General features: G+C 60.1%; 2 protein-coding genes across 3 annotated transcripts in view; both read left to right on the top strand.

Moving 5' to 3' along the window:
* ZC3H18 (zinc finger CCCH-type containing 18) overlaps positions 1–18,885 on the top strand; it is a 51,429-nt gene extending 32,544 nt beyond the window's left edge. For both annotated transcript variants that reach the window (XM_082863308.1, XM_082863307.1), the window contains exons 9-18: positions 9,346–9,537; positions 10,265–10,390; positions 12,117–12,218; positions 13,361–13,504; positions 13,852–13,911; positions 14,761–14,921; positions 15,051–15,250; positions 15,664–15,760; positions 16,830–16,926; positions 17,743–18,885. In XM_082863308.1, coding sequence (XP_082719434.1) covers positions 9,346–9,537; positions 10,265–10,390; positions 12,117–12,218; positions 13,361–13,504; positions 13,852–13,911; positions 14,761–14,921; positions 15,051–15,250; positions 15,664–15,760; positions 16,830–16,926; positions 17,743–17,956 — 1,393 coding nt within the window. In that variant the 3' untranslated portion in view covers positions 17,957–18,885. The remainder of the gene's footprint in view (positions 1–9,345; positions 9,538–10,264; positions 10,391–12,116; positions 12,219–13,360; positions 13,505–13,851; positions 13,912–14,760; positions 14,922–15,050; positions 15,251–15,663; positions 15,761–16,829; positions 16,927–17,742) is intronic.
* A 4,820-nt stretch (positions 18,886–23,705) lies between these two features.
* On the top strand, positions 23,706–25,306 carry IL17C (interleukin 17C; the record flags this gene model as incomplete). Its single annotated transcript, XM_082863019.1, has 2 exons — positions 23,706–24,319; positions 24,750–25,306. The coding sequence occupies 2 exons, from the start codon at positions 23,706–23,708 to the stop codon at positions 25,009–25,011; spliced, it is 876 nt and encodes a 291-aa protein (XP_082719145.1). The 3' UTR covers positions 25,012–25,306.
* Positions 25,307–26,140: the final 834 nt, after the last annotated feature.

Below are 26,140 nucleotides of genomic sequence, written 5' to 3'. Positions count from 1 at the left end.
GTCCAGGAATCCCCCACTGTAACAGCTCCTTTACTTTGCAGTGAAAATTGATTTGTATATTTTTTGCCTCTGAGTCCTTGTGGGATTTTTTTTATTATTATTCAAACAGAAAGTCACAAAAATTATAATCATCCTCATCAGTTCACTCAGTCCCATCTAATTAATTTTTTTATCTTGATCTTTTGTTAGCACTTTTATGAGTTCATCAGTTTTCCATTAGAGTTCTGAAAATGCTTATTCATTCAGTTCAGCAGTATAGTCAGTTACCAGAAACCTGTACTTGTCAGAGTCTTTTCCATCAGTTCCTTGAAGATGAAACCCTTTTATAGGAACATGTTTGCAAAAGCATCAGAGTTCACCCAGAACTGTCTGTAAGTGACAAAAGCCTTAAAAATGACCACGGTTAAAGATTTGTTGAAAGTTCATAATAATTCAATTGACAAGGAAATTTAGTTATTTCTGAGATATACATTTTAAAGTAATAACTAGAATAACTAAATCCTAAATTTTAGGATTGTTTTTTCTATTTCTATGAAAAATGCCATTGGAATTTTGGTAAGGTTTGCATTGAATCTATAGATTGCTTTGGGTGTTACAAACATTTTAACAATATTAGTTCTTCCAATCCATGAACGTGGAACATCTTTCAATATTTTGTGTCTTCTTCGGTTTCTTTCATCAGTGTTAATAATTTTCAGTGTACAGATCTTTCACCGCATTCATTAGATTTATTCCTAGGTATTTTATTATTTTCGATTATCAATAGGATTATTTCTCTTTCAGATAGTTTGTTGTTTAGTGTATAAAAACACAACTGATTTTTGCATGTTGATTTTGTATCCTGCAATTGTACTGAATACATTTATCAGTTCTAACAGTTTTTTGGTGGATGAAACAAGGCTCTCATCCCTAATTCTCGTCCATTCGTTTGGACAAACTTCCGTCCTGTGTGCAGTTCTGTTTCTGAAAGTAAATGCCAGGACTGTAATCTTCCATTTTAGTTTGCGGTCAGCGCCAGATCTCACGGTTTTCATCCTCTGGATTACAATGAGCTGACCTCCTTGAACTTACTGTATTTTTTCCTAACGTTGGGCAAAGTGAGGTTTTACAGAACACTCAGAGTAGGTCATATTTTAGACGCATTGAGAGAGTTCTTTCTTTCGTTTAATTAATTTATTTTTGGCTGCGTTGGGTCTTCATTGCTGCATGCGAGCTTTCTCTAGTTGCGGTGTGCGGGAGCTACTCTTTGTTGCCATGCGCGGGCTTCTCAGTGCGGTGCCTTCTCTTGTTGCAGAGCACGGGATCTAGGCGTGCAGGCTTCAGTAGTTGTGGCACGTGGGCTTCAGTAGTTGTGGCACACGGGCTTCAGTAGTTGTGGCTCGCGGGCCTTAGAGCGCAGGTTCAGTAGTTGTGGGGCACGGGCTTAGTTGCTCCGCGGCATGTGGGATCTTCCCAGACCAGGGCTCGAACCCATGTCCCCTGCATTGGCAGGCGGATTCTTAACCACTGCGCCACCAGGGAAACCCAGAGAGAGTTCTTTCTTTAAAAGGCTACTTTGATGAATCTTTTTACATTACAGTAATCGCTCTTTAAGTTATCTGAAGTTTATATATCCGTTTGAGTGTTTGAAGAGCTTTATTTTGATCTTTCTGTTGTTGGTCCCTTTGAAGCCCCTTTTTGGTGGAAGCCCTTTGCCCTTCTGTTCGTGCCCGCCAGCTGTCCCGCCTCTGCGCCGCTCACCGTGAGCGTTCTGCCCCGATCTCTGCTCTGCCATTGCCCCTGGCTCCAGGGCTTCACCCACTGCTCAGAGGGGCCACCCCACTCACTCCTGTCTTCTCACCCTGCTTTATTGTTCTCACAGCTCTTATCACCCCCGACCTCATATTACTCGCTTATTTATCTGTTGTCATCTGTGGCCCTCGTAGAATGGAACCCCCAGAGGGCACTGCAGTCTCAGGGCCCGGCACAGTGGGAGCGCTCCTGAGCCCTTGACAGATGCCGTCGTGAGTTTTGGGTTCACGTGACACAAGAGAGCGTTCTGCTTTCCAGGTGATGGCTCGGGTCACTGCGTGTGGCTCTGTGGATTCCCGAACCACACGAGCAAGTCCACTCCTGTGCTCTCACAGTTCCTGAGCATGTTTCCTCCGGCGACAGGCCGCCTTCCCCAGCCCTACTGGGACGTCCTGCTCGTTTCCAAGGAGCCGGCTGACTCTTCCCAGGTTGATGTCTGTATTTCCAGCTCAGGGGCATCTCTACGCGAGTGTGGCTTCAGGGACCCTGGGGAAGGGCAGGCCAGCTGCGTCTGCGTGTGACCACAGATCCACCCAACTTACGAGGGGTCACGTCTCGATGGACCCGTTGTACATTGAAAATGCATCTAACCTGCCAGGTGTTGTAAAGTGTGGAATAGCTCATGTAATTTATTGAACACTGTACCGAAGGTGAAAGCAGAATGGCTGTCTAGGTCCAGAAGGGTTGTTTGGTTTAGCGGTTGTCTGCCCTTGTGGTCACGTGGCCGATGGAGACACTGTGGCTTATTGCCCGGGCAGGGATCCAAATGCAGAATTCAAAGAACAGCTCCTACTGAGGGCATGACACTTTTGCACCACTGAAAGTCAAAAAATTGTAGTCAAGCCATCGTAACTCAGGGACCATCTGTAGCTCATGGGACAGGCGCCTGTGTTCACATTCCAGGGCTGCCTGGCCTCTCCACAGGGAAGTACAAGCAGATCCAAAAGGAGGGTTTTTTTAAAGGCGGTAGCACGTCTTGGCCTGGTCCCCAAGCAGCAGAACACAGTGAGAACAGCCTCCAGATCTGACGTTTACACAGCCGCAGGGTCTCCCATGAGGCAGGGCTCAGTGAGAAAGTGGCTGAACTATCGGGTCAGGGTTCAGGAAACTTCGTGAATTCTTCCTAAAATCAGATGCAGCTTTTCTCATGGGCCGATCCGCTCTGCTGCCGGCCTCTGACCTGGTTTGCTTCCTTCTGTTGGGCTCAGCTCTGCTCCCATGGGTCTCCACTCCCAGCACCTACTACCCTCGGGGCGGGTGCGGGGGGCACTCCATCACTTGGGTTAGGCTGGCTCACTGGTCTCTGGAGTCTTGAATTCCATCTTTGATCACCCTGGCTGGGGCCCCGCCAGCCCGGTGACCAGTCTGGAGGGTGGGGTTTCACCAGAGCACAATTTCCAACATGGCCTCCTGTTTCCTTTCCCTTGATCAGCCATAGCTGAGTGACCACTTCTTTAGGAGGTGGCCAGATGCCCTGCTGTGCTTCCTTTATATGACCTCCCTTTTATAGAAGAGCTTGTTTATTTAGCCTTCGACAGGTTGGGAATTTTTCTTTTTTTAATAAATTTATTTATTTTATTTATTTATTTTTGGCTGTGTTGGGTTTTCGTTGCTGCGCATGGGCTTTCTCTAGTTGCGGCGAGCGGGGGCTGCTCTTCATTGCGGTGTGCGGGCTTCTCGTTGCGGTGGCTTCTCTCATTGTGGAGCACGGGCTCTAGGAGCGTGGGCTTCGGTAGTTGTGGCACGTGGGGTCAGTAGTTGTGGCTCACAGGCTCTAGAGCGCAGGCTCAGTAGTTGTGGCGCACGGGCTTAGTTGCTCTGCAGCATGTGGGATCTTCCCGGACCAGGGCTTGAACCCGTGTCCCCTGCATTGGCAGGTGGATTCTCAACCACCTTCCCCAGGGAAGCCCCCGGGAATTTTTCATCAACAGCTGAATAGAAAGAACTTTTCTCACCTGAGACAAGAGACTGACAAAGCTTCATCCAGAAAGACCACTCGGGAAGCTCTTGTCTCCAGCCTCTGTGTGAGGGGCTCTGGACAGTGGGGCATAGTCTGTGCCAGGATCTCACTTGTGGGTCCTGCGGATGTACGTGGGGGAAGATGATGACAGAGTGAGCGTGGTGATGGGTCTTCCGTTTCATCTGCAACAGCACAAGCTCCCTAAACCCGCCTTGGGGCCGGGAGAGGGAGGGAGGCGGGCGCACAGCAGGGTGGGCACTGCCTCCGCCCGGCGCCGGCAGGACCCAGGGCTCCCTTCTTACACCACCTCCGACCCCTGCCCCTCACCTGCCCGAGCTGTCGCCCTGAGACACGTGGTTGGTGAGCTGCCTTCTTCCTTTTGGCTCTTCTCCAGACCCCCGGGCCGGACGCCGTGCCGCTGTTTGGAGATGGCGCTACTCCTTTCGTCCAGGTTTGCCTTCGTAATTAGGCCTTTGGAGACGTTTTGCGCACTCTGTGGCTGGGCTGTTTCTAGACTAGAGCAGAACCTTTCAGCCAGCTCTGTGGTGGGGAAGTCCCTCCTGATCTTTCCAGCCAGGCCAGGGGCTGTGCTCTGCCGGGTGGGGCGCCGGCGGTGGTTAGGATGTTCTCGGCACAGGCAGAGGGGTTTCATTCCAGACAGAAACGGTAACCAGGACCTTCCTGCGGGGATTGCCCAGACTGCCTGTTAGCTCTAAAGCTGTCTACTGAACGTTTGGGTGTAGTGTGAGGTTTGGTGCCTGTTGGTTGAAACGGCCCGCTTCTCATTTCCCGGGACACCAGTAGTCCTTGTGAGGGAGCGCTGTCCCCGCTTCCTCACACTCGCTGGAGCCCGGCAGGCTGTCACTTCAAAAGCAGGGAGGTGCCCTGCTCAAGCGTGCCCACCTGGGGATCTGGGGGCAGGCCAGGAGCCACTGTTCTCGAAGGCCCTGGGGGCGGGGAGGTTACTGTGCGGTTGACCAAGCAGCGGCTGGACCCCTGCCCGTGCGTCTCCGTTCGGCTCACGCTGGCCCGTGGGCCGAGGCCGCCTGGCCTTCCGCTGCTCTGGAGACAAGGGTTATGGTCGCTGCGGTCTGCTCTGACCGGTCCGTGGGACTCTGTTGTCTTTGCACAAAAGTGCATGTCAGGTTCGCTCTGCTTTGGGCGCTCTTCCCTCCGTTCCCCTGGATGCCGCTGTTCCCGCTCCGGCTTCAGCTCCTGCCGCGCTGGCTCCGCCTTCAGGGCCGTCCGTCTCATGTGTGCAATTCGTGGCTTTCAGGAATTTGAACACCACGAGCTGTGATCTGTGTAGACCCCCGTGGTGGTGTCGCCTGCCTTTGCTAACTCGAGGGTGTCAGACGCTCGCTCTGGACCCCTGCCGCGCTGTCCCCCGGCACCTCCCAGTCCACTCCGTCTCGGGCCTCGTGCTTAAGGATTAGGTCCCCGGCACTGACCTTTCTGTTAGCAAGAAAGACGCTCCCTGAGAGCTCAGGAAACCTTTCTTTATCGTTCTCATCTCATCCCAATCTATCCTGGTCACGGCTTACCTGCTGACCTGCTCTGAGAAAGTCACCGTGCCCGGGGTGTTTTCGAGGAAAGGTGTACCTGTGTTTTAACTTCGTGCCTAACGCACTGAATTACAGAGACTGCCCGACTGAGAAGGTGGAAAGACTCATGGTCTCTCACGTGTTCTGACCTAACTACAGACGTGCGGGTTGCAGGTGGATATGGAAGCAGTCAGGCCGTGGCTGCACTTCACAGTGGGAACGCCATGGGGCCTGGGGTCGGCACAGAACGGAAGGCAGCTTGGGAGTGGGCTTGGGAATGATGGGGCCTCACCTTGGAAACAAAGTTCTCACGACCCCGCCCACAAATTGAAGTCCAGCCTCGCGCTGGAGTTGAAGTATGTTTTCAGAATCTGAGGATTAAAGCAAGAGGCCTGTGGTCCCAGGTGCCACTCACTGGGCACTGCCCTCACCTTCCCAGGCCCCCTGGGGAAACTGAGTAGGAGTGAGGGGGCAGGAGCGTGAGTAACGGGGCCTCTTCCGTCCCCTTTTCATCTGCGTGCAGGACCCTGGGTGCCGCCAGCCTGGCGGAGGCTGGAGGAGGGCTGCTGACAGCCGGGCAGGTCATGCAGGCTGATGGCCGTCCTGGCTGGGGCCCTGGGAGCCGGCTCCACATCCACCGGGCCCCGGGGCGACATCGTCCAGCGCTTGGGAGGCCAGCAGCTTCGAGGGGAAGGGCTGAGAGAAGGCCCTCGGGAGGCGTGAGCGAGTCCAGTCGGGAAGAAGCCACCTGGGTGCTGCCCGTTCCCTCTCCCTGTGCCTCTCCCGCTCTTTCACCCTTCCATCTTAGAAGAGAACCTTCCTCCTTTTTATCTTTTCTTATCTTTGACCCCAAACTGGGCTTGCTGCTCAGGCTGGAGTCTGCAGACACCCTCGCTGTGGCCTGCTGTGCCTCTCACCTCCGCCTTGGCCTCGCACGGGGCCTCGGGGGCCCTTTCTCCTCAGAGTCCCTCTCTTGTGGCCTTGAACAAAGGGTCAGGTGCCTGGAAGATAAGATTGTTGTGTGGCCATGGTGGGGTGGGCTGCTCGGAGATCCCTAGAGGGTGTTTCCCCCTCTCTGTTCAGAATGCAAATTCCAGATCTGTTCTGTCAGTTTTCGATGCCAGCGTGGCTGGCAGTCGTCCCCCTCCCAGCTGTCCCCGCTCCCTCGGGTTTCCTCCCGTGCATCCCCAGCTTCCCGTCGTGGAGCGGCCCGTGCGCCGGCCTTCGGTGGCTGGCCCGTGGGGAGAGCCTGGCACGCCTGCTCTTTACTGCAGTCCAGTATAGTTGCTTGTCTGGCTGCCAGGCTTTCCAGGTCTCTTTCGGCTCTCCTCTGGGGTGTTGTCAGAAAGCAGAGGGACAGGCTGCGTGTCATGGGTACCGACCTAGGCCCCATCCTCTGTCACGGCTCCCCCGATGCCTGAGTTGGGAGCTGACCTGCTCTGCCTCTTCCCCGCCCTTCCCCAGTAGTATAGAAACAGTTTCCCAAAACAGGATTGTTCATGAACTCTGTTGACACTCCGAACTGACCTGGCTGCATCGTGAATCACACCGTTGGCTTCTGTCTGTTTCTCCCTGTGTCAGAAGAGCCACAGGTTGACAGAGCTGGGCCATTCTGATGACTTATGAAAAACCTAGTGATCAAGGTGTTCCGCTTTCTGTTGCATTTTTAGAATGAGAACAACACAGGAAGTGTAAGGGTGAAAGCTGCTTGGGATGGCCCGGGCCAGGCCATTCATCAGGCGGGTTTCACTCCCTTCCTGGACACTTCCAGGAGGACTCACTGAGGAGCTGATGGGGCAGTGGCGCTCAGCATTTGCGGCTGAGACTATAGGGATCTTATGCCTCAGTTTCGTGTGTCCTTGGGGCGATTTTAAACGTTGGGTGTTGTTCCTGGGGTGGGACTCTTAGCACATAGGGTAGAGCTTGCTCGTTGGTGGATTGATTGAAAAGTGCTGAAAATATCAACAGGTGTTGGTTGTTGTATGTTATGACGTAATGTAAGTAGATGCTGGTGATACAAAATGTATGTAATTCTAAAAATCTAGTCCCAAAAGGCAGGACCATTTTTGAATAAAACTGTGATGTTTTGTTGGCACCCATAGAAGGTGGGAGTCGAAGGCAAGACACAGTTCTTAAGTCTGACAGTGCTCTAACCCAAAGCCCAGCAGGTTGGGGGCAGGGCTGACAGGCACCGCTACCTTGTTCTTTAGGTCAACGGACAGGACACGCCCAGAACCCTCTGAAAATTGAGAGTATCTAGAATTGTGACAACGCTGTGGTCCTGTGTGCAGACAAGATTCTAGAATAGGAGAAGACAGAGTAATGGGAGAGCACAGCCCCTCGGAGTAAGAATTTATATGCCCCAGAGACGGCATCGCCCACAAGCCATTCTGGAACGGAAGTGGGTCCACTGGCCTGCGGGATAGTGGGCAGGAACGTGCAGCAGGGGTTAAAATAGGCAGCAGGTCTAGAGCAGGTAGAGGCGAGTGTGGCTTAGAATGGAGAAAGCTCTGTGAGCCTGGAAGAAGCTGTACACTTGTAACAGGCGTTAGCACCACCGGCGCAAGTGAAAGCCAACGGCCTGGGAGAAATACAGGACGCAAAAGCGATCCCAGGAAACTGGCCAAGAACAAGACACAACCAGAGCTCAGGTGGCCTCCCCGCCGCCAGGTGCCGCTGCACAGGTGGGAGCCCATTTCTGTGCGCGGAGCAGCCAGGGCTCAGGTTTACCTTTGCGTCGGCTGCGCTGTGGCGCCCCCCACCGGTTACACGGGAGCCCAGAATTGATGAGAGGGAGGGAAAGCAGGCACCCCCGCCGTGCTGAGTGCAAGCTGCTTCACTTGCAGGGAACGCGACAGTTTCCCAAGAACCTGTTAAACGCTCCCCTCCTTTGGCCCACTGATTCCCCATCTTAGGAGTTTGCCCTTGGAGAAACATGATGCCCATAAAGATTTATATAAAGGGTGATTTTCTTGTTCTTTGTGTTTTTTAAACACAGAAACAGCTAACCGTAGAGAAATGTCTAAATTACATAGCACCTGACAGTGAACTCCTGCACCATCAGGGAGGCCAGCTCCGGGTGGAGCAGTCCCCAGGTGGTCTCAGCTGTGCTTCCAGGGTTCATCGCGGGGAATGAAATAAGAGGCAGAGAGGAAATTCAGAGGTGCTAAATGGTGGCTGACCCCAGAGAGCGAGATCCTGGGGTTTTTATTTCTCTGTTTTTACTTTCTGTGTGACTTTGTAATTAGTGAACATCACAGGGCCAGCAGATACCTTCATACTGAACTGTTCTGGGACCCTGTGCTCTGGCTCCCCGTAGAGCAGGGGTGCTTTGGTGTGGGGTGCAGGGCACCCTGGCTTGGAGCTGAGCCTTGTCTCCAGTGCTGAGCTGCTGCCGGGCCCCTGCTCCCACTCCCCTGCGCAGTTTGGCCTTGTTGCGTTCCCGGCTGGTGGTGAGCACGTGGGGAGTCCGCGTGGCGGTGGCTTGCTCACGGGGCCCAGCAGGTCCTGCTCTCACCAGCCCGCTGGCCCTCAGTCCTGATGCTCTTCGTCACAGCGTTGACCTGTCCTGCTCTCGTCCCTCTCGCTGGGAAACGATGTTCTTTCAGTGAATTAAACCTAAGAGGACAAAGGAAATGTGTAAGGCTTGGGTTTAACTCGTTTGCAGACAAGGAGTTCCTCAATCCCTTGAGCTTCCTAAGTGCTGGTGTGCGGCCACTGTGCACCAGCTCTAGAGAGAACGTGCCAGGCCCCTTCCTCCCTGTGCTCCCGGAGCCCATGCAGCGGGGAAGGCGGGGGTTCTGGGGGAGGATGGCGCCGGATGGCCAGCTACCCTGCTGCCCTGGAAGGCACCGCTCGTGGAGAGAGCCCCGCGTGTCTGGTTCCAGGTGAGGTCTCCCATAGACAGAGCACCTGCTGCCCTGTGTGTCCGGCGTTCCTGGAGTGAGCCGTTAGGTCACAGTCTCTCCTCTGACTCAGTTTCTTTCACCAAACGGCATTGCTGTCTGCTGGGAGGTGGCCCCACACCTGCTAACCCCTCTGTGATTTCAGCCGTCAGGCTGAGCCACCAAAGAAGGAGACGGCCTCTGCCGGGCCCCAGGTGAAGAGAGCCGACGAGTGGAAGGACCCCTGGCGCCGGTCCAAGTCTCCCAAGAAGAAACTTGGGGTATCGGTCTCCCCTAGCCGGGCACGACGACGTCGAAAAACGTCAGCCTCGTCGGCCTCTGCGTCTAATTCCTCCAGGTAAGGAGGCAGGGAGGCCAGCGGGACCGAGCGGCGTCTGTGCTCCGCGGGGCTGTGGCGTGGCTGGGTTCCAGAGCCTCGCTGGCTGACAGGACTGACACTTCACCCTAGTGGGGCTTCTCATACCCCCCGGAGCCGTGTCAGCCGGGTGCAGGCCGCCCAGAGTGGAGCACAGACCTGGGCAGGGGGCAGCGTGGGGAGAGACGCTGCTGGGCGGAAGACCAGAAGAGCAGCCTGGCCCCAGTGTCTAGTCGGTCCACCTGTCGCCTCTGAGTTTGGGTCAGCAGCTGTGAAATCTGTGTGTGTAGTAGGTCTGCACAAACAAGTGAGGATGCTGCGGGCGGTGAGAGCGGGGGCTCTCCCTTAAGAGGGCCAGGAGGGGCCTGCGGAGGTGGACGGGGCCTGGACGTGTCTGTGGACTCAGGGTTTCCACTGCCTGCACTGGTGGACACACAGATGCACACGCGTGTGTCCGCCCGGGTCAGACACACTCACCTACACACACGGGCACACGTATCCTGGCTCTGTCCCCCGAGGGCCTGGGAGCTGTGTCACCGGTGACAGTGAGCACACCCAGCACCCAGGTCTTACTTTCTAAGCACCATTCCCACGAGCCAGGGGACTGGAGAGCAGCGTCTGTCCGCGAGGCAGCCAGAGGGCGGGCATGTGTGTGCGAGCCGGGGCGGGCGGAAGGAGACCCCGCCTTCTCTTCTCCCCTGGGCTGCAGGTCGTCATCGCGGTCGTCCTCCTACTCTGGCTCCGGCTCCTCCCGGTCCCGGTCCCGGTCCTCGTCCTACAGCTCCTACTCCAGCCGCTCTTCCAGACACAGCTCGTTCTCAGGCAGCCGCTCCAGGTGCGTCCCTGGGGCCCAGCAGGTGTGGACAATGCCGGCTCATCCGGGTTCCTGCGTGACGGCAGCTTTCTGCTTTGACGGGGGCCTCCAGGTCCTCGTTGCTTGAGGAGGAGTCTCGCTAGGTTAGGTGTCTGGTGAATTCTGAAGAACACACAGCGAGGGGCTGAGGAACCAACACGGGTGCACGTCAGGCCTCACAGGCCACACCAATGTTGGCCTGATTGGGGGCTGTGCTCATAGCACAAACGAGGCAGCCACGGGGTCAGCGCCAGCTCGGGTGACCTCCTGTGGACCTGCACTGGCCACACGTGGTGGGTCACATTCCAGCACACTGGAATTTTGGAGTGTGCGCAACCCCTGTTTGGGGGGCTCAGATACAGAATGTTTCCATCTTCACAGAAGGTGCTACTGCCCTATTCCAGAAAGATCGGGAGTATTTCCCCACTGAAAATAGGCAAACTGCTTGGAACGTTAGAGAATTTCTGGTCATCGCCTGGGTGGGAGGAGTCACTGGTTCGCATGAGGAATAGGAAACACTGACCCCGTTTTTGCCTCTTCAGCCTTTTCAACAAGTGCAGGCTGCCATGTGCACCTCCGCCCCCGGTGCCACCTGCACACGGACCCAGAGTCACTCCCCCGCCCTCTCTGCCTCCTGCCAGCCTGAGACGCGCAGGTGGGGCCGCACCCAGGACAGGTCTGGGACCAGAGGGAGGCTGCGAGTGGAGGGGGCCGCCTGTGTGGCTCTGTCTCCGCGGTCGCAGACAGGCGCAGCTCTCCCAGGGGCCGCAGCAGGGCGTGGACCCACCCCTACGCGCTCACGTGCCCACCACGCACAGACCCACACAGACACACATGCCCCCCGCTTCCCTGGGGAGCACGTCACAAAGTGTTCTTGGGTAAACTGATGGGTCCTCCTACGGGGTCTGTGGCCCCCAGTGGCGCCCCGTCCTGGCAGGCTGTCTCACCCTAGGACAGCGTAGAGCGGGTGGGAGCAGCACAATTGAAGCTGTCGCGTCTGAAGGCCACGTTCTTGTGTTCGTGGACTTAAATGACAGCTGGGCCTGCCTTTGCTGAATGTCATCTTGTGCTGAGTGACAGCTGTGAGAAAGGAAAGCCAGCCTTTTGCTAAGGGTATCCAGAGGGCCAGCTGTGGGCACTGGGCCTCACGGCCGTCCTGCCAGGAGTGTAAGCAGTGCCTGGGTGTCCAGGGGAAGGCTGCCTGTAGGAGGCTGAGAGGGAGACAGCGAAGATACCGATCATCAGTGGCAGGAGAAGCCTTCTGTGGTTTCACGTGAAAAATAAGGCTGTTGAGCTGTGGGGAAGAAGCCTGGAACCAAGCTGATAAATTTGGGGGTTCTGGAAATCCAGGGTGTGGGGGGCTTACCTGAGTCTCCCCTCTGTGAGCACTGGGTGACATGGAGACAGACGGAAGAAGGCCCTGTGTGTGGTCTGTATACGGCTGAGCCGTTCTCACAAAGTCGGGGGCGCTTTCTTCGCTACTTAACCTTCCCCTCAGGTTGTGTTTGCGAGCCCCGCCGACTGTCCCAGGGCCTCCCCGCCGGCTCCCAGGTGATGGCTGATGGGGTGCTGCCTGCCCCTTGGCACCTCTTTTCCCCGTGACATGCATCTGAGGAGATGACCGAGACCTGTCCGAGGCTGAGCGGTAGCCCCTGCGGGGGTGCGGCCGGGCGGAGCGCCTCCTCTCACCTCGGTTCACTCCCTATAGGTCCCGGTCCTTCTCCTCGTCCCCGTCCCCGTCCCCGACGCCCTCGCCGCACAGACCTGTCAGAACCAAGGGGGAGCCGGCTCCGCCTCCCGCAAAAGCAGGGTGAGTGCTGCGGCGCCCCGGGAAGTGGGCAGGGGCGCAGGGCGTAGGCCTGGCCTCGCGCTTCCTGGCTGTGGGCCAGGACATCCGTGCTCCAGCGTGCTCACTCTGGTGCTGGAGCCTCACTTGTCAGGAGCCAGTGCGGCACGTGAGGGCCCCTCGCCCTGGGGACCTGCTGTGCTCGGCCCTGGCTGTGTCCGTGGCAGCCTCAGCCCTGCCGTCCTCACCTTCTCTGCTGCTCCTGGGACTGGTCACATCGATCCTTCTCAACAGATGTGGCGACGGGAGGGGTAGAAGCGTCTAGGACTTAGCACGCAAACCTCACAACACCTGGCGTGCAGGGTTGGGGTGCATGGTCCGCCGGGTGAGAGTGCGCTCCGCTCCTGCGGCTCTGCCAGGCGCGAGGCCCGTCCTGATGTTGGCCGTCCCCACGCGCATCTGGCCCCAGCCCCCATGGCAGGTTTTCCTCCTGAACGGGGTCGGCTCCCGGGCCTCAGGCTTAGGGAGTCCTGGGCGGCTCGCTGTTAGAAAGGGAATGGTGTTGGCATATGACTTAGGCCCCAGGCACCGCACCCACCTGAACTGTACTGTTGTGGGGGGACCCCGAGCACAGTGCAGGCGCTTCGGGTCCCCAGGCTTCACGCAGATGGCGTCGGGCGGGGTAAGTGCGGGTCTGCCTCCTGGTCGGCACGGGCTTGGATTCAGCCCTGCTGCTGTGCTGAGCAGCTTCCTCTAACGCAGACTCTGCTTCCTGCTGGCGTCAGCGTTGCTGGCAGGGTCTGCTCTGTGGCCCATCTGCACTGTGCGTGTTCAGGGCGCTTAACAAACTGGCAGGGTATCTTCCCCACGCAACGGTGAAGAACAGCTTGGGGGCCATTTTCCCGACTCCCCTGGGGTCCCCAATTACTGAGGGAGCACAGCCCAGCTCTCGGCACCGCTCCGGGACTCTTCAGCCGGCCCCGTCTTCCTCCCTGTCCTTTCTTGGAGGGGGAGGCCATGGGATGCTCAGTGTGGGGTGGGGGTCCGCGGGAAACAGCTCCTCACAGGGGAGTGTGCGCATGCACTGCACGCGCCCCGAGGTCGGCCGGCAGGGCCGCCTCCGCCTGCCCAGCCGGGTCTGACCCTCCCTCTGTCCCACGTCACAGAGAGAAGCTGCTGAAGAAGCCAGCCCCACCTCCAGCCCCACCGCAGGCCCCCAAAGCCACCGCTCCTGCCCCCGAGCCCACCAAGCCCGGAGACCTTCGGGAAGCCAGGAGGAGGGAGCGGCAGGCCAGGAGCCCGCCCAGGAGGTGAGTGCCCCGGCCTTCCAGGGCTGGCGGAGGGGTGCTCGCAGGCAGCGGAGGCCAAGGACCGCGGCACGTCGCCGAGCCTCGGTGTCCCCAGCAGCTCGATGGCTGCGAGGGGCCCGGGTGCTCCCTCGGTGCCAAGCTCCCCCGTGCGGGATGCACAGCGTGAGCGGAGCTGGCCAGGGCTGTGGTTGGCTCACTTTGAGGGAATCAGAGCCCCGCCCACTGCCCGGTCGGTGGCGAGTCACTGGGGGCGCGTTGGTCTCAGGCCAGCGAGCCCCGGCTTGGAGGAGCACCCGCGTGTCAAGGCCACAGAAACGTGAGCAGCCGGGCTCTTGGTTGTGTTGTAGGCGGACTGTCAGCGGCAGCGGCAGCGGCAGCAGCTACAGCGGTTCTAGTTCCAGATCCAGGTCATTATCACGTCTCTCTGGCCCCGGTCCCATCGGCATCTGCCTCTGTCCCCCCAGTCAGGGTCCAGGGAACCCCGGGAGAGGCCACGTTAGGTGTGAGCACCCTCCTCCCTCGGGTGGCGGCACCGTGGGTCCGAGGAGCTGTTCCCGAGCCGCTCCGGCGAGGAGGGGGTAATGGGCTGAGGCAGCTGGGGGCGGCTGATCGAAAAGATCTGAGGAAAGAGCGAGCAGAAGAGAATGCTGCCGTCTAGTTGTTCAGAGAGCAGGCGGCATCGGGTCAGTCCTTAGGGTCCTTGAAGCCGCTTTCCTCCTTCATTTGCAGGCAGCAGGTGGTGTATATACATTTGCCCAGAGCTGGCAGAGTAGGTCTGGGGTGTGTTAAAGAGCAAACCTTTCCAAAAGGCTGGGCTCTTCCCTTCCGTGTTGCAGCCTCCACACACCTTAGGACGCAGTGCCGCCGCTTTTCTCAGAGGGCGGGAGTCCCTGTGGAGCCTGGGCTGTGAGGGCCCAGGAGATCGGCCGCGTTCGGCGCCTCCTGAGCGGCCCGTTGGGTTGTCTGGCACAGCGTCTGCTCGCGCTGTGGCCCATGTCCGCCCTCTGTTGTGCCCCGCCGCCAGGGTGGGTGTCCAGCTCTTGGTCACAGTCAGCCGTGTGTCCCTGCCCAGCTAACAGCACAGTCGCCTGTGAGCACGAGGGCCTGGCCACAGCCACGTGGGCGTCCCCTCCCTGGGCGGCACCTATAGAGTGCCCAGAGCCCCCCACATCTCGGGCTGGGTGGGTTCCCCTTCCCTGGGAACAGGAATCGGGTCTCGGGCTGGGGCCGCGGTGCAGACGTGCTTGTGCGTGCAGGTCCCTGAGCGTGAGCAGCGTCTCCTCCGTGTCCAGCGCCACGTCGAGCAGCAGCTCAGCGCACAGCGTGGACTCGGACGACATGTATGCGGACCTGGCAAGCCCCGTGTCCTCGGCTAGCTCGCGGTCCCCCACCCCAGCCCAGACCAAGAAGGAGAAAGGTAGAGCCTGTGTGCAGGGGAGGGGGCGTGCAGCGGCCCCACGCTGCCAGTGATGACGCCTCCCCCAGACGGCACGCGGGCGGCCGCCTCAGCGGAACAGAGGCTCTGATGGGCGTTTCTCACGGGCAGGAAAGTCTAAGAAAGAAGACGGTGTGAAAGCAGATAAGCGGAAGCGGGATCCGTCCACGCAGCCGCCCAAACCCTCGAGAACCCCCGCGGGCGGCAGGTCCTCCCAGCAGCCCACGACCCCCCAGCAGGCGCCGCCCGGCCAGCCCCCACCGGCCACGTTCATCGCCCACAAGGAGATCAAGTTGACTCTGCTGAACAAGGTGAGGCCGTGGGCGGTGCTGCTGGGGCTCTGAGGCCCAGGGCCGGGCCAGCAGGCGGCTCTCCACGTCACCCGTTTCGTCCTGCCCTCGTGGCCAGCCCTGTGGGCAGTGCCTGTGGGCACAGCGTAGATGGGAGACGGGCCGGTTCCCACACGGCAGCCCTGGGACCTGGGGCAGGGAGCAAAGCAGACTTGGCCTCTAAGTTGACATCCGCGATGCCCTGAGAGACCGGAAGGCCTGAGTCCCACCCCTGGCGTGGAGGCCTCGAGACCGTGGGCCCTGCCCCCCTTGGGGCCACGTGGCGCAGGAGCCCCAGAGGAGTGCCTGCAGCGGCGGAGAGCAGGTGGCCGCCTGCTGCAGGGCCTGTGTTCGCTCAGGCCCTGGTCCTCCTCACAAACACCCCGTCGTTCCAGGCTGCTGATAAAGGGGGCAGGAAGCGCTACGAGCCCTCGGACAAGGACAGGCAGAGCCCACCTCCAGCCAAGCGGGCCAACCTCTCCCCGGACCGAGGTGAGCCTCCCGCGTCTGGAGCCGGCGCCCCATTCACCCTTGAAAAGTCTCGAGGGCCTCAGGGACTTCTGATTGAGTGGGTCGTGTCTATCGACATTGATAGTTTTGGAAGTTAAAACTATATATAATACTTACCTTTAAATATAACATGGGTAAGATTTTTCATAGAAAAAAACTGTATCTTCCAAAACAGACGTTAGTAGGAGTGGCATTGGTCTTTGGTTTTTTACAACCCTCTTATGGCTGGGATCCCATCTCTTCTGGTCACACAAATCACTCGGCCTCTGGAAAACCCCACCCGGGCTTGTGAGGCCGTGAGCATGCGGAGGGCGGGCAGCATCTCGATGTCTCGGGGCGCACCTGACTGCTGCCCCGGCGGTGCTCGGCCGCACCTAGAGAACCGCTGGCCCAGGCAGAGCCTCGTCCTGACTGGCTCTAACTAGTAAAGCAAAAGCCTGAGTGTTTCCAAGCCGTCTTTCCCCCTTAAAATGGAGAGGTCCCGTGAACCCCACCAGGAGCAGGAGGTGGACACCGCCCGGCCCCTGAAGCACACCCCCCGGGGCCGCCTGCACGCCTCTGCGGGGCGGGATCCCCTCCACCTGCCCTCGCTCAGGGCCCCGCACTCGCACGACAGGAAGCACTCCTTCCCGTTCCTGGTTTTGCTTGTAGTTTTTAAGCTGCCGTGCCTTTTTGTTCCCCATTTGAAGCCCCTCACCGTGAGTTTCTTCAAGGCACGGAAGGAGGTTTTTGTCTGCTTGGAGTTGGACGCTCAGAGCTCGGTGGCCTGTTTTGATGCTGGCTCGGGAAACCAGAACCGAAATTAGACCTCGGCTTCCGTGTTTTTCTGGGGCTTCATTATCCAGTGTAATCCATCCTCCCCTTTTCCTTTTCTCACTGGCTCTGCTCCTTACGTCTTTCTGTGAAAATGAGGAAGCCGAACTGAGCTTTGTGGCATGGGGTCACCGGGGGCCAGAGGGGCCACCCCATCCCTGTCTGAGCACACCAGCCCCTGCGCAGCTGGCCCCGTGTGGAACTGGGACCCTTGTCTTACCTGTCCTCTGTCACCCAGGTTCTCGGGACCGGAAGTCAGGTGGGAGACTCAGCTCCCCGAAGCCAGAGCGGCAGAGGGGCCAGAATTCCAAGGCCCCTGCGGCCCCGACAGACAGGTGGGTGTCTCCCCCTGGCCCCCGTGCCCTGGGCACAGCGCGCCGGCTCCTTCGCCACACAGAGGGCTGGCGCAGTTTCCCTCCCCAGGTGGAGGCCAGCATCACTAGCCAGGGGCAGGCTCAGAGGCAGCAGGGATGTGGCACGTGGCTCAGATCCAGAGGCAAGAGGGCGGTCCAGCCCGTGTCTGAACTCTGCCCCACCAGTGGGTCCTAGAGTGAGGAGCGGCCCTGAGCGTGCGGCCCCGGCCAGGGGACCAGGACCCAGATGGTGGTACCCCTTCCCCTCCCTCCCACGTCAGGCACAGGAAGTAGGGGCACGGATCCCCTTTTCCCAGGAAGTGGGCTGAGTCTCTGCACACCTGCACCCCTGGCTTTGGGTCGAGGGCCAGGTGGGAGGGGCCGCGGGGAGGGTGGGCACAGCCCCCGGCCCTCGGCCCACAGCGCGGCTTGAGGCCGGGGTCAGCAGTGTGGGGTTTCACGTCAGCACAGAGCAGGGTGCGTACGAGGACCAGAGTAGGAGGGCGGGATAGCATGGCTCCAGGCAAGCCCTGATGCTGTGCCCCTTCACCCGCGCAGTCTCTGCTCCATGATTGGGGGCGTGGGAGCGGCGTGGGGAGGCCACCTCGACTGTGGCCAGAATCCGGGCTGGGGGCAGGAGGCCAGGCTGGGCCCCACACGCTTACCCATCGTGGGGGGCCTCGTCCAGTGGGGAGGGGCGCCTTCCACCTGGTAGGTACAGCTCCTGGGGTCCAGGCCCCTGGCAGGAGGCTCATAGAGAGGCCCTCCACCCCTCTGACTGCCTCCCCACCCCCACAGGAAGCGCCCGTTGTCCCCCCAGTCCAAGAGCTCCAGCAAGGTCACCAGTGTGCCCGGCAAAGCCTCGGATACCAGTGCTGCCGCCGGCGCGTCCACGGGCACCAAGTCAGGGAAGGCCAGCACGCTGTCCCGGCGGGAGGAGCTGCTGAAGCAGCTGAAGGCCGTGGAGGACGCCATTGCCCGCAAGCGGGCCAAAATCCCCGGGAAGGTGTAGCCCGGGCTCTGCTCCCCGAGGCAGAGACTCGCTTGTTTTTATAAATAGGGTGAGCGCGGCCATTTTGGATTTTGCAGTTAATGTCTTATTTTGGCTGTGATTCTTTTTAAAAATTAAAAAAAAAAAAAAAAAAGTTTCTCAGCTGGAAAAGAAGCCACACACGTAACGAAGATGACGCTGAATCCCAGACTGAAGCAGCCCCTTCCCAGAGCAGAAGTCCGGCGAGCCGGCTGGGCGGGCGGCAGCGCGGTGAGGACCGGCTCGATTTTATGTAAATGATGAGTCCTCCCTCTGCTCGTCAGTCAGGCGTCCTCACCACCCGTCGGTCGCGCCCTCGGCACCCGCCCTCCTACTGTCGCCAGGAACACCAAGTCTGCCGAGTGTCCTCCCCGCCCCTGCGTCCCCAGGATCAAAAAGTATATATATATTCTTGACTAAAGTCTGATTGGGAAATACTCCTGTCTTTTATTTTAAGCATCAAATTGTTTTAGTTGATTTAAAAAGGAAAAAAAAAATACAGAAAAGACCAAAAAAAAAAGGCCGAGGGTATTGTTGGGCATCTGTCAGATGTGGAGGGTCTTTTTTTGAGGGGTCTCCTAAAATAAAATATTTTGATAAACAGCTGTCTTGCCCTGGTGGTGATGTTTGCCTGGGCCTGGGCCCCCGCCTCGGCCCTCCGCTTGGCAATGCCCACTGGGCTGCTGGCTGAAGGAGGCCCCACCCCGTGGAGCGCTCACCTTGGTTTCCTCGCGGGGGCTGGCCTGGCAGGGCTTCCTGAACACCGAGATCTCCGCCTGAGCGAGAGCCCACCTTCCCCAGCAGCGGGCCCTGAGCCAGAGAGGTGACCCCAGCCCGAAAGCCAGTTCTCCACTCAGTGCCTCAACGCACAGTTGGACCCCACTCGGACATGCAGGTATCTGAGCATGAGACACCCCGGCCAGGACCACGGTGCCATCTCACTCACTGCAGGCTGGGAGAGGCTGTCGTCGAGTCTGAGAGTCACCGCCCGCAGTGCCCTCCTGAGCCCCTGCCCTCCTCCCGGCAGGACCAAGACCACTGGAGGGGGGGGCCCTTTCTTGTGGATTGAACTTGCAGAGTGGTGCTGGGGCCTGGGAGTGCCCCCGCCCAGTCCCCCCATCGGCACCTCTGCTCTCGGGTGACTTACTTTAAACCAAGTTCTGTGAGTCCTTGCAGGCGACGTGCCTCCCAGAGCCCTGTTCTGGGCTGTCAGGAGGCTACGTTCAGTTACCTCAGTTACCGGCTGCTCTGTCCCAAGGCTGCATAGCCACTGACCTGTGGGACAGGAGAGCTGGCCAGGAGCCAGTGCCAGGCCGCGGGGCCTCCTGCGTGCCCTGTTTGCAGTGCAGTCCACGCCCGCCCCACAGCACAGCACACGGGCTGCTTCTTGCATCACCAGCCTCAATACTGTGTCTGGGCAATTTCTCAAGACTTATCTGATTTGCCCTCGGGTCAAAGCCAGGTGCAGAGGGAACTCCCATTCTCTGAAGGGCGGCCTTCAAGGACACAGAGCCAGAATCCACAACACCTTGGGTGACAGCCTGTCCCTGCATTCTGCACCCCAGCCGCTGGGCCCCACGAGCCAGCCGAGCAGTGATGGCCTCTGAAGCCAGGAGCCCGCAGGTGAGCGAGTCCCCCACGCAGGTGTCAGCACGCTGCCCCCCTGGCCCGGCTGACCAGCCAGCTCCTGTGCCAAAGGGCTGGGCTGACCTGGCTTCCCACGCCTGGGCTGCATCTACAGCCCTGGGTTCCCTGGACCGGAGCTGGGTTTAAACTAGCAGCTTGCCCTTTGCCATCTGGGGGCAGGGGTGTGTCCTGGGAGGGGTGAGAGTCACACCCCGAGCCAGCTCTCCCCCAGGTCTAGTGGAAAGAACAGTCCAGGCCAGGCGTGTGGGAAAAGGGAGGCTCTGTGCTATAATGGGTTCTCAGCATCTTTGCCCCCCAGGGGACGTGAGGGCTGAGGCCCTGCCAGGCGGTTAATATGCAAAGGTGGGAGTGATTCCCAGTTCCTCAAGCTTCTTTTCTGCCTACTGACCCCTGCCTCTCCCTCCAGCCCTCCTCCTCCACAGCTGCAGACCCCGACAGAGCCCCTCCCCTGCCTGTTTGCATTCCTCCTTCCCACCCCGGGCCTTTGCACGCACTGCTCCCTGTTCCTGAACTGTGACCCAGCTGCACCTCACCCTTCCTCTCCCAGCTCAGGCCAGGCCTGCCCCGGCCCCTCATGCCTTCCCCTGTCTGCTGCGCCAGTGCTGCCTGGAGCTGGCCTCCTCGGGGGAAACTCTGGTGTGCTTTCCCCGAGTGTAAAGCAGAGGCAGAAAGCCCAGCCTCGGCCCTTCTGAGTTTTCTCATACTAACCCTCCTCGTCTTGAGGGAAGGGGAGCCACACCCCTCGGGCCGCCCTCCCCAGGCCAAGGCACCCTCCAGCTTCTAGTGTGCCCGTCTCTCCTCCTCTCGCTCTTGAACGGGTGAAAAAAAAAGATTTCATTTTTTCAGTTTGTAACTTTCCTAACTCAAATGTGAAGTGTCGTCTCCAGCGTCATGAGTGAGTACATTGAACTAGTGGGCAGCTCAGTTCAGTGAAAATCAAGTTCCTGTGGGTTTCGTACGCCTGCTGGTGACTTACAGCCGCTGCCAGCCCCCTCCCCGCAGCGCCAGCCCTGTGCCCCCGGTTCCCTCAAGGCCTGGGCCTCCACCCTCCTCTCGCTCTCTGCCAACCGTCCAGCTCCCCCCGTGACGGCTCAGCCAGCGCCTCAGCCCCTGCGGGCCCGTCAGCCCCCACCGGGAGGAGGAGCTGGGCGGGAGGGGGCTCAGGCCCTGGGTCAGCGGGCAGGGACCCCTGCCTCGGGCAGCCACCCTTGAGGGGCCGTGGACAAGCGTGAGGCAAAGGGGTCGTTCCCGACAGTGCAAAGTTTGGGGAGCACGAGAAAACTGGGCTGTGTCCTAGGTTGACTGTGGGCAGGACTGCCTGGGGCCCCATGGTCGAAAAGGCCACGCCACAGGAGGGAAGGGGGAGAGGGTATTGCCACCCCCACTTCAGACGGGACTGCGGCCTGCCACTGGGCTTCCCTCTAGGACGGGGGAGAACTTCGAGCCTGGAGCTGGCAGGGCCTGGAGCAAACCCCTCCTGCAGGCCACGTCCCCAGCCCAGGCCCGCTTGGGCTGCTCGGGCTCCGAGCCACAGGCAGGGCCACCCCAGAGGCACTGAGGGACTGGCCCTGGTGAGTGTCCCTGTGGTTCCTGTGTTTCTGCCTTCCTGCCCTGGCTCTGTCCTTTTCTCTCTGCCCCGCCTTCCATCTGTGGTCTCTGCATTTGTCTGAGTCTCCCTAGATCTCTGTGCCTGTCTCCATCCATCCCTCCTCCGCTACCTCCATCCACCACCACCCCCTCTCTGTGCCCCTCCGTCCCCTTTCTGCATCTCTCCAGACAGGGGGACTTGGGAACTTGGTCGAATGGGTGTGGTCTGGGGGCAGAGATGTGGTGGTTGTGCTTTGAGGGGCGGAGCCATCCAGGGCGCCTCCTCCAGGACGCCCTCCAGCCTTCCTCCTGCAGCTGCCTTTCCAGTATTGCCTAACCCTGTACCGGTGTGCTTGCCTCAGCCGCCCGCAGGAATGAGGCACTGCTGGGCTCCGCCCTGTCCTTCCGCGGGTGCCGGGGACTCTGACGCCGGGCGGGCCACCAATGCACACGAAACAGCTCGAGCTTGTAGTGAGGAAGGAGGCGCGAGGCCCGGCCCCGGGGTTTGTCCCCGCCTTGCCCACCCAAAGACATAGAAAATGCTGAAGCTCAGCCCCTTGGCGTAGGGACCCCTGAGCCTTTCACTTCTGAAGATCCTTTGCGGGGGACCCCAGCCCCACGAAGGCAAGGACACTTCCCCTTGGATTCCCCCCCCAGGGGCCAGTGCCAGGCATGGGTGCCCCCTCCCCTCACTCTGCGAGGGCAGCTCCACGCCTGGGGACAGGGCAGGTCCACTGCACGGTGTCCCTGCCCTGGAGGGGATCACACTACCTTTAGGGCCGAGGCAGGAGGGACTGGGATTTCTGAGGCCCTGGGTGCCCTGCAATAAGGCGGGCCTCACCTCAGCCTAAGAAGGGTCTTTCTCTGGACCTGAGCATCTGTCCTGGTGGAAGGTGGAAGGGGCTCAATTGTGTCCCCCAAAACTATGTTGAGGGCCTAGCCTATGTTGAGGGCCTAGCCCCAGTGCCTGGGAAGAATGTGCCTTTATCTGGGAGAAGGGTCTGCAGCTGTGCTTAAGGTCAGGCTCTTGATGAGATCACCCTGGGTAGGTGAATGTCTGTAGAAGGTACAGAGACAAGAGACACACATGGGGAGAGGCCATGTGGGAGTGAGGCAGAGGCTGCACTGGTGCGTTTACAGCCCGGGGCCCCAAGGATTGCCAGGAGCCGCCAGAGGCTGGGAGAGGCAGCAAGGATTCCCTCCCAGAGACCCCAGAAGGAACCAGCCCTGCTGACACTTTGACTTGGGGCTTCTGGCTTCCAGACTGTGAGAGAATAAACGTCTGTTGTTTTAAGCCCCCCATTTTGGGGCACTTTGTTATGGCCGCCCCAGGAGATGAATACGGGTGGTGAGCTCCCTGCCGCAGGAGGTGTGCAAGCAGAGGGTGGATGGCCACGGGCAGGGGTGTGGTAGGCAGGAGCAGCCCTGGGGCCTCAATGTGTCTGTCCATCCATCGGTCAGAAAGAAGCTGGGAGAACAGCCGTGACACGATGCCCGCTGTGGGAACATTTCCTCCAGACCGAGGCCGGGAGGGCCCCGGCGTCCCACTGCCTTCTCCATGCCCCTCTCAGGGGTCCTCCTGTCCACCGAGTCTGCGCCTCCAGTGTCAGACGGGCCCCTTGGTGGTGGACATTCTGGCTCCTGCCGGCAGGTGAGGAAACCCGGAAGGCAGGTTGACTCCATCCTGCACGCCCGGGCCCTCCTCAGCGGGACATTTTATCCTGATTCGAGAGGCCCTCGCCAGCATGGCATCCAAACCTCAGCGTTCAAAACTTGGCAGGATCTGGCCCTAAACCGTCTCCCTTGTAGGGTAATGAAGGCACCCCAGCACCCTCACCAGCAGCACGGAGTTGGTGCAGGTGGGCTCCGGGGGCCTCCCTAGAAAGCTGCTTAGGGCACCCTGCCCTTTAAAGGTTCCAGGGCATTGCCACCCCCTCCACCTCAGACTTGCACTTTTGTTGACTGAAACCACAGAAGCCCAGCAGAGAATCCTGAAGGGGCTCGCTGGCCCCCAGCCGCCCGGTCCCTTCTGGAACCTCCCCACGTGGCAGGAGGAGGGGACGGGAGAATCAGCCCTGGGGGAGGACTGGGCAGTGGCGCAAAATGAGCACGCTCTCGCCTCAGGTCACCAGGTCCAGACAGCAAAAACGTACAAGGGGTTAGGACTTGGCACTTGGAGAAGGTTCGAGAGTTCCTGTCACACGGGAAAGACCGTTCTGAGCCCCATCGGCAAGTGCTTGGCCTGGGGTAGGGTCCCTGGAGATGGGGGAGAGGAGGGCGACTGGGTCCACCCTGTCCTGGAGGGGAGGGGACAGTTGCAGGGAGGGGAGGAGGAAGCAAGGCCAGGCCCTTCCCGAGGAGGGAGGGTGCCGGATTTTCCCCAGGCGTGGTCCGGGGTATAAAGGGCGCCGCAAGCCGGCTGCAGCCAGGGCAGCCACGGGTACGCCGCGACCGCCAGGTGCGCCGCCGCGGAGCCCGGAACCCAGCCCCCGCTGCGATGGTGAGCCGCTCCTCTCCCCGCCCTCCAGCCTGGACGGTGCCGCCCGGCCTGCCGCCCGACACCCAGGCTGAGGACGTGGCGGCAGGGTCCAGGAAGCCGCCCAAATCTGGGGGCAAAAGGGAGCCAGGAGCCCAGACCCCCCCGGGCCTCCGTTTCCCGACCTGTAGAGGGAGGCTACGTCCCCCTGCCCGCTTTCCACAGGGAGCAGAGCCCGCGGCGGGCAGGGCGGGGCCCCTCCCCGGGGCGCCGCTGACCCCCCACCGCCTGGTCCAGCAGCCGCTCCGTGTCCTCCTGCTCCTGCTCTGGCCGCCCACCAGCCTGGCTCTCCACAGCCCCCCACTCCGGCCAGGGGCCCGCACCCACACAGCCGGGACCCCGCGCTGCTACTCGGCGGCGGAGCTGCCCCTGGGCCACACCCCTCCCCACCTGCTGGCTCGAGCGGCCAAGTGGGAGCAGGCGTTGCCGGTGGCGCTGGTGTCCAGCTTGGAGGCGGCGGGCCGCAGGGGCCGGCACGCGGGATCGCCGGCCGGGAACCAGTGCCCCGTGCTGCAGCCCGAGGAGGTGCTGGAAGCTGACGTCCACCAGCGCTCCATCTCGCCCTGGAGATACCGGTGAGAGCAGGCCTCTCTGGGCACGGGCCCCTGGGCCCCCCGAGCCTCAGCGCTCTCACATGCTGACCTCCGGCCGGCCCGCCCCACCACTGGGAGGTCAAGGCTCCCCCGCGAGCTGGTCCTCGCCCAGTGTCTCAGACCTCAGCCCAGACCTCAGACACCAGGGTCCCCCGGGAAAATTTGGGGGGCCCCCATTTGAGTTCTTGCAGGGGTGGGGCTGGGACTGGCAGGGAGAGAGGGGGACTTCTGGGCTCTGGGAGGGCCATGGGGCACACGCACAGTCTCACTTCCTGGGCACCAGGCACCAGCTGCGTGCCAAGCCCTCCCAGTGCCCCACACCTCCCACCCTGCGGCCCAGAGAGCATGGGGCAGCCGCGGGCAGGGAAGGGGGCGCCCGCCCGGGCTCGCTTACACCCCGCCTGTCCCTCAGCGTGGACACGGACAAGAGCCGCTACCCCCAGAAGCTGGCCTTCGCCGAGTGCCTGTGCCGGGGCTGCATCAGCGCCAAGACAGGCCGCGAGACGGCTGCGCTCAACTCGGTGCCGCTGGTCCAGAGCCTCCTGGTGCTGCGCCGTCGGCCCTGCTCCCGGGATGCGGCGGGGGTGCCCACGCCCGGGGCCTTCACCTTCCACACCGAGTTCATCCGAGTGCCCGTGGGCTGCACCTGTGTCCTGCCCAGGTCGGCCCGGTGATCACTGGCTCGGCTCCTGGACTGGCCTCCAGGGACGCCCCTCCTATTTATGTGTATTTATCGGGTATTTATGTGCCCCCCTGGGGCCCTGGGCGGGTACCGAGGCTCCAGGCCTCTGCTTTGAGACCTGGCCAGGGAAGGGCCCAGCCCCCGGTGCCTGGGGGATGGCCCTGTGCTGGGCAGCCCCCAGCTCGAGAGGCAGTTTATCCTTTGACAGAAACAGCTGGGCTAGAAGGAACATTCTCACTCTTCTGGAACTTGCTAAAACACCTACAGAAAAGGGAAAAGGTGTGCTGATGGCCACCTCCACTTCCTGGCCTCCTGGGCTCCCCTCACCCCAGCCCCCCGGGAGGAACAAGCACCCCTGTGTTTCTAAAACAGCTATTTATTTTACACGTGAATACGCGTTGTCTCACGCCTAAACAGTATCTCAGAGCACAACACTGGCTGGCACAGAGGGCAGTGGGTGAAGCCAATCTCTCACCCTCTACGCTGCCTGGTCGTTAACACCCAGCTGGTCCCCCAGGGGCAGCCACTGGCCCAGATCGTGGTGTGTCCTTCTAGGAAGGTCTATGCATGGACCCAGGTGCACCCAGGGCGGGGTTATGTTTTAACAGAGTGGAGCCCAGGTGTGCCCCACTGGCCATGCAGTAGCTCCCGGGTCTGGCGATGGGACTCATTCCCAAAGCCCAGCCCTCTCCCCACAGACGTGGGTGTGGCCCCTGGGGACTACCTCCCTACCCCATGGACAGGTGTCCTGGGGTGACTTCCCGGGGGTCCGCTCAGGGGGACATGTCTCTGTAGCCTGGCTGAGTCATGCTCCCCCAACCCCAGCAGAGGCCCAGGCAGCTCTGGAAACCCCCTTGGGCTTCTGTCCACCACAGGTGACCTGCCAGACGAGGGGCAGCCAAGCTAACGGGCACCTCCCAGCTCAGGCACCCAGCCAGCCACCTGAGAACCACCTGACCTATCACGACAGAAGGTCCTGGCTCAGAGCACGTTTTGGGGCAATGAGTTTAGGGGCCCAGGAGTGCGTGGCCTCAGCAGTTCTCGATCAGCTACGATGCCCGCTTTGGAGCCTCAGTCCCCACACCTGTGACGCACGTCAGCTCTAAGGGCTGTGGGGCTGC

The sequence above is a fragment of the Leucopleurus acutus genome (genome assembly GCF_964270905.1).
Source record: "Leucopleurus acutus genome assembly, chromosome: 20".
NCBI lineage: Eukaryota > Metazoa > Chordata > Mammalia > Artiodactyla > Delphinidae > Leucopleurus > Leucopleurus acutus.
This window is presented reverse-complemented; position numbering and strand designations above follow the sequence as displayed.